The sequence below is a fragment of the Spinacia oleracea genome, chromosome 5 (assembly GCF_020520425.1).
Source record: "Spinacia oleracea cultivar Varoflay chromosome 5, BTI_SOV_V1, whole genome shotgun sequence".
NCBI lineage: Eukaryota > Viridiplantae > Streptophyta > Magnoliopsida > Caryophyllales > Amaranthaceae > Spinacia > Spinacia oleracea.
In genome coordinates this window covers 52286708-52289875 of record NC_079491.1, presented here as the reverse complement: position 1 = coordinate 52289875, position 3168 = coordinate 52286708, and the positions used below count along the sequence as shown (strand labels likewise).

Sequence of the window (3168 nt, the reverse complement as noted above, 5' to 3'; positions counted from 1 at the left end):
CTTTTTGTCTTGATTTTGGTCGATTTTTTTGGTTGAATTTGGTCGTATCTTGGGGTTGATTTTTTACGAAATTTTGGGTTGATTTTGCCGAATTTTTGGTCGAATCTCTTGGTTGATTTTGTCTAATTTTCTGGGTTTTTTTTTGTTGAACTTTGTTGATTTTTTGGGTTTTGTTTGGTCGAAATTTGTTGATTTTTCTGGGTTTTTTGGTTGAATTTTGTTGATTTTTTTGTTGAATTTGGTTTAATTTTGTCTAATTTTATGGGTTTTTTGGTCGATTTTTTTTTTAATTTTCTGGTTCCAATTTAATCTGTTTGTTTTGTTATTAATAATAAAATATCTCCTATTTATCTTATTTCTTTAATATTTTCTCTCTCCTTAGTTTTTTTAAACATATAATCTCTTACATTTAATCATTATTCTTACACCCAATCATTACTCACATCCCAATACAACCAAAGATTCCAGTTTTCTTAAAAACCACCCAACATCTCTTAGGGGAACAACAAAAAGGAATGGATGGAGTACTTATTTATAAACAATGGTTCATATCTTCATGTTTGTAGATTGAAGTTATTGCTAGTACTCCACTACTCCATATAAATCCTACGTAGATTGAAGTTAGTGCTAGTACTCCATACTCCATGTACACGAAATCCTACTATAAAAACAATAATAATAATAATAATATGCACTCTTAGTATTAATTCTACGGAAAATGTTTGGTTGACCCTAAGGGCTAGCAACTCTTAAGATACATATAACATAAAATAATATATAAGTGTAATTAATTGGAGAGAGAAAGTGTTGTAAGGTGAGTTTCAATGCATTTGTAACCAATCATAATTCAATATTTAAAGGGTTACCAACCCTTAGGATTACTCTATCATTGTCCTCACTTCTACCAAGCATCTAGATTGGGGTGGAATTTTCAAGCATTGAATGGTCTCAAAATTGTTTCCGAGTAGTGTTTGGTCATGCGTGTCAGGGATAAGGACAAACATCGTAACTGAATAATGATTTGCAGTAATAACATGAAGTTGATTTTATTAGCAAAAGAAATGAAGAAACAAGCAGAAAGGAATCCAGCAGTGGGTATCTTTAAAAGTTTATACCCAATCAGGATACCTAAGGTACAGAACCAACCTGAGGTTCCTTGAGACCAGTCAGGTAAATCTTCAGTCTTTGTATGACCAATGTCATGATTCATGAAGGTTATAAAAATATTAATGCAGTAAGATGCATTCGAAAGCATAAAGCAAACAGAAGATTTTAAATCCAAGTCCTATATTAATTACGAGAAAGAAAAAATTAGCAGAAATGATTGTTGCATGATTGTTCAAGCTGAAACTAAGTACTCATAGCTGATTCAACCATCTAATCTAGGCTTGAGCTGAAAATAATTGTTGTACGAACTCAATACTCATAGCTGATTCAACCATATAACCTAATGGCCTGTTGCAGATGCAATAGCTTGTGTAGCAGCCTCCTGCTCTTCAACATTTATTGGTACACTCTCCAAATGAATAAAAAATCGTGTGACGTTGTTGACAGATATCCGATACACGCTGACTGTGTCACCCGATTTAATTTTGTAACACCTCTTGAAAAGCCCCTAGTCGGAGCCACCAAGGCTCAGTTTCCTTGTCTTACCACGCCAAAAACAATCGAAAGACCACACCCTTTGCAGGTTCGTCTGGAACAGCTCAATGGACCTTGGTTGACCTATAGAATAAAACAAGGTAGGGACTCTCAACCCCCTGGGAGTAAGGTCTTTGTACAGCAAGCACTTGGTTGACTGGCACATTCATGAGCCAGTGTCCCCAATGAGAAGGCTCCCACAAGCAGATCCGTCTGGATCTGTCGCGGGTCAAACTCGCGATACGCTGCAAAATACCTACACAAAAGAAATGTAAGAAATAAATATAAAACTTGTAAAACCCAAAAATCAAACGACTATAAATTTGAAATACCTTCAGGAGCATGGTCAGCCACCTGGTCAGTGACCTGGTCAGCCACTTGGTCAGTGACCTGGTTAGTGACCTGGTCAGTGACCTGGTCAACCACCTGGCCAGCCACCTCAGCTGATGTAAGTAAAAACTCCATCTATTTTGGAATTTGGAGGAAGGAAGTTCAAGATGGCAATCCTTGAAGAGCTTCAACTTTAGGCTGACAGAACCACAACCTTCCTGTGTCAATAACCCAATTCATCATTAATTCAAAGAGTATATCAGTACCTAACACCAACACTTTGCTTAATATCTCCTCAAATTAACATAGGCTATTTCCATCGTTTAGCTATTAGTGTAATTATTAAATTAAGGAACTATAAAGTTTCAAAGTTAGCAATTATGCACAGAAGATTCTTCAAAAGAAATGCAAATTCCTACAGCAAAAAGTAGCTCCTGGTATTTACAAACTCATAAATCAAGATATCACTAACACTCCAACTTCTATAACCAACATACACAATGACCATCAATAAATTATTTGGGCTAGACACTTTTGCACATACGAAGTATGACATATTTATGTGCAACCAAGTCCAAGTAACATAGAGAGAAACTATACCCTAGCTAAGAGTTTTTCTTTTACATCAACAATCGGTGCACCCCCTAGAAGAAAAAGAACATTGGACCATACCAGGTGAATGTTTGAAATATTACCCTACACCTCTAAGTAAAAACTAAATTCTTGAACTACCATCCCCATATTTTACCAAATTGTAAAATAATTATGCACTTAGAAAGACACACAATATACATATGATACAATTCAAACGAAATATATAAATATCTCAAATAATAGCAAAATCTGATAGAAATTTGAGGACGCACGCGGAAGTTTTGATGGACCTCAATTATATAACAAAGTTGCATTTTTATCATTGATTACATTTATAAGAATTGAACAACAATATTTGGTTTGGTAGAACACTTGTTTCTACCTCTCATATTTTGTGGGAGCTCTCTTGATTGGCTCACTCTCTCAACTTATGCATACAACTTATTTATAGTTGGTGTATCCTACTTTCTAGATTTTTCTACACTTATATAATATTACATAATTTCACATCACATGTCCTAGATGCTTCTAGATACACCATCACTTGATTTTTCATTACTCGTGTAGATTTTTCTAGAGTAACCTCTAACACTCCCCCTTAAT

General features: G+C 34.9%; 1 protein-coding gene across 1 annotated transcript; it reads right to left on the bottom strand.

Annotated features, from left to right (window-relative positions):
* Nucleotides 1-1035: 1035 nt before the first annotated feature.
* On the bottom strand, nt 1036-2960 carry LOC130461857 (uncharacterized). The gene is made up of 2 exons (XM_056830095.1): nt 1974-2960; nt 1036-1897 (listed from the first exon to the last, which is right to left on the bottom strand). The coding sequence occupies exons 1-2, from the start codon at nt 2104-2106 to the stop codon at nt 1707-1709; spliced, it is 324 nt and encodes a 107-aa protein (XP_056686073.1). The 5' UTR covers nt 2107-2960; the 3' UTR covers nt 1036-1706.
* Nucleotides 2961-3168: the final 208 nt, after the last annotated feature.